A 2652-nucleotide genomic window follows, 5' to 3' on the forward strand; every position below is an offset into this window, starting at 1 on the left:
ATCAGGCCTACCACATCTTCTAGGTTCACCGTGATTTGATTCAGTCCATCTGAATCATTACCCATGAAAACCTTCTCCATTACGGGTACCTCCCCAACAGCATGGACCTTCATCTTCGCCGCGAGCAGGGCGTGCTCCACTCGTGGCATGCCGGGGTCTCCTCCGTCATTGCTATTCCCCCCAGGACTATCCTCCAGAGGTCCGCGGGTCCTATGTTGTTTTGGCGGCAGGCTGAGGCGGCCGCTAGAGGAGTTTGGGGGGGGGGCCCAGTTTTTATTGTTTGCAAAGTTTGCCACCTGAAGCGGCCGCCTCACCCTGCCTCATTATAGAACCACCCCTGATGGCACAAAGAAGGCAAGGTGAGATAGCAGGATCACGAGGCAGGCACAAGGGCAGCAAGACCAAGGCACAGGGATTAGCAACACGCACTGCAAGGCAGGAGGACCTGTTGCTGAGGCATCCATTAAGAGCACGGCTGGGATTCAGATACCCAGCCGCGCTGATGTCATCAGGAATCACCGTCTGTCCCTTTCCTGCCACGGGGGCCTTGAAAACTGCAGAAAGTGCATGCCTAGGGGGAGACACAGCAGGCCAGGAGCACGCTGGCTTCGTCCTGCGGGGTTCAGGTCTTCCGTCCGTGCAGCTCGTGGAACCGTAGGGGGCTATTTCCTTGCTGGAAGAACAATGACGTGGATACCGATAGGAGCATCGCTGATGTCTAGCAACGTCGGCAGTGGCCTCTTCGTCGGCATGGCTGGGTCTGGGGCAGCAGGAGGCTTGGCCGTTGGTGGCTTTGAGTGGAACGCGACCTGGGTGCTGGTTGCCCTAGGCTGGATTTTTGTACCTGTTTACATCGCTGCAGGTGTTGTTACCTTGCCGGAATACCTGCAGAAGCGATTTGGAGGACAGAGGATTCGAATCTATATGTCTGTCATGTCCCTAATTCTCTATATATTCACCAAAATATCAACGGATATCTTCTCAGGAGCACTGTTTATCCAACTTTCCTTGGGTTGGGACATTTACCTAGCCACAGTGATACTATTGCTGGTAACTGCTCTCTACACTATAGCTGGAGGTCTAACGGCAGTGATATACACAGATATGCTGCAAACTATAATCATGGTGGCTGGATCCTTTTCTTTGATGTTCATAAGCTTTAATAAAATTGGCTGGTATTCGGGACTCGAAGAGAAGTATATGAAGGCAATACCTAGTGTCATAGTGCCGAACACGACCTGCCACCTTCCCCTTGCGGATTCTTTCCATATGCTCCGAGATCCCATCACTGGTGATCTTCCTTGGCCAGGGCTAATATTTGGCCTTACTGTGCTAGCTACATGGGTTTGGTGCACTGATCAGGTGCTGGTTCAGAGGTCTCTTGCAGCCAAGAACTTGTCTCATGCCAAAGGGGGTTCTGTGCTAGGAGGATATTTGAAAATACTACCAATGTTTTTTGTTGTCATGCCAGGTATGATCAGCAGAGCACTTTATACAGATGAAGTGGCTTGTGTGGATCCAACTATCTGTGAGAAAGTCTGCGGCATTAAGGTGGGCTGCACCAACATTGCTTACCCTAAGATGGTCATTGAACTTATGCCTGTAGGTCTAAAGGGCTTGATGATGGCCGTTATGATGGCTGCCCTCATGAGTTCCCTTACCTCGATCTTCAACAGCAGCAGCACTCTCTTTACTCTGGACATCTGGCTGAGGATACGTAGGCATGCAACGGAGGTGGAGCTTATGATCGTGGGCAGGTCCGCTCGGTTCTTCCAACTTGGTTTGCTGTGGGACTGAATCATTTTCCCCTAAATTCATATTCATATTCCCAATCGTTAATTTACAGCATGCTACACCAATACCTTTTAAGTCAGATGTAACCTTAGCTTTGAAGTCTACAAACCTTGAAGATGTAACCGTTAGTTCTTGTAGATGTAAACCTTATTCTGAAGATATAAACTTAGATTTTGAAGACTGTAATCTGTAACCATTTGTATTTATTGTAAGAATTTGTATTTATTATTTAGCTATTTACATTGATCTGTTACCACTTGGTCCTGTTCTCTCCTTTACCTCTAGTTCTAAGTTCCTACTAAGTTAGCCTTGTTGTTATTTTATACCCACTTGTTTGATGTAATTTTCCAATATTGGTTCTGTGTAAACCAAAGTGGTATGTACTAGTACATGAACTCCGGTATATAAAAGCCTTTAAATAAATAAATAAATAAATAAATCCTCTTCAGGAAACACCGAAGCAAAGAAATCATTTAATCTTTCCGCGATGGCCTTATCTTCTCTAAGTGCCCCTTTAACCCAAAGACCAAGCTCCAGGTAGGACTATGAAAAGATTATATATGCAAGGCCCTCCATCCTAACTGACCCTTTTTTTTATTCTGTTGTCTGAGAACTTGGTACTCAAGGTTTCTGACTCACCTTGTTAGTCAGGGTGAGAATCTGTTTGCTTCCTAGGACTGTTTCTCAGTATATTTCTCTCACAAACCCGTCTTCTCCCAGTCAGAATTCCTCAGTGTAGGACCTTTCCAGTCAAAAGTTCTGTAACTTAGGATTTTGCCATCCTTTGTTTTTAAAGTGATGTTTCACTGCAAGTTACCTGCAGTAGTCAAGGGGGCTGTGACATGCAAATCCCCTACC

The 2652-nt window shown here is 46.6% G+C and overlaps 1 protein-coding gene across 1 annotated transcript; it reads left to right on the top strand.

Annotated features, from left to right (window-relative positions):
• The first annotated feature begins 628 nt into the window (after positions 1-628).
• On the top strand, positions 629-1958 carry LOC115091482 (sodium/glucose cotransporter 4-like). The gene has a single exon (XM_029601702.1). The coding sequence runs from the start codon at positions 685-687 to the stop codon at positions 1795-1797; it is 1113 nt and encodes a 370-aa protein (XP_029457562.1). The 5' UTR covers positions 629-684; the 3' UTR covers positions 1798-1958.
• The last annotated feature ends 694 nt before the right edge of the window (positions 1959-2652 follow it).

The sequence above is a fragment of the Rhinatrema bivittatum genome, chromosome 5 (assembly GCF_901001135.1).
Source record: "Rhinatrema bivittatum chromosome 5, aRhiBiv1.1, whole genome shotgun sequence".
NCBI lineage: Eukaryota > Metazoa > Chordata > Amphibia > Gymnophiona > Rhinatrematidae > Rhinatrema > Rhinatrema bivittatum.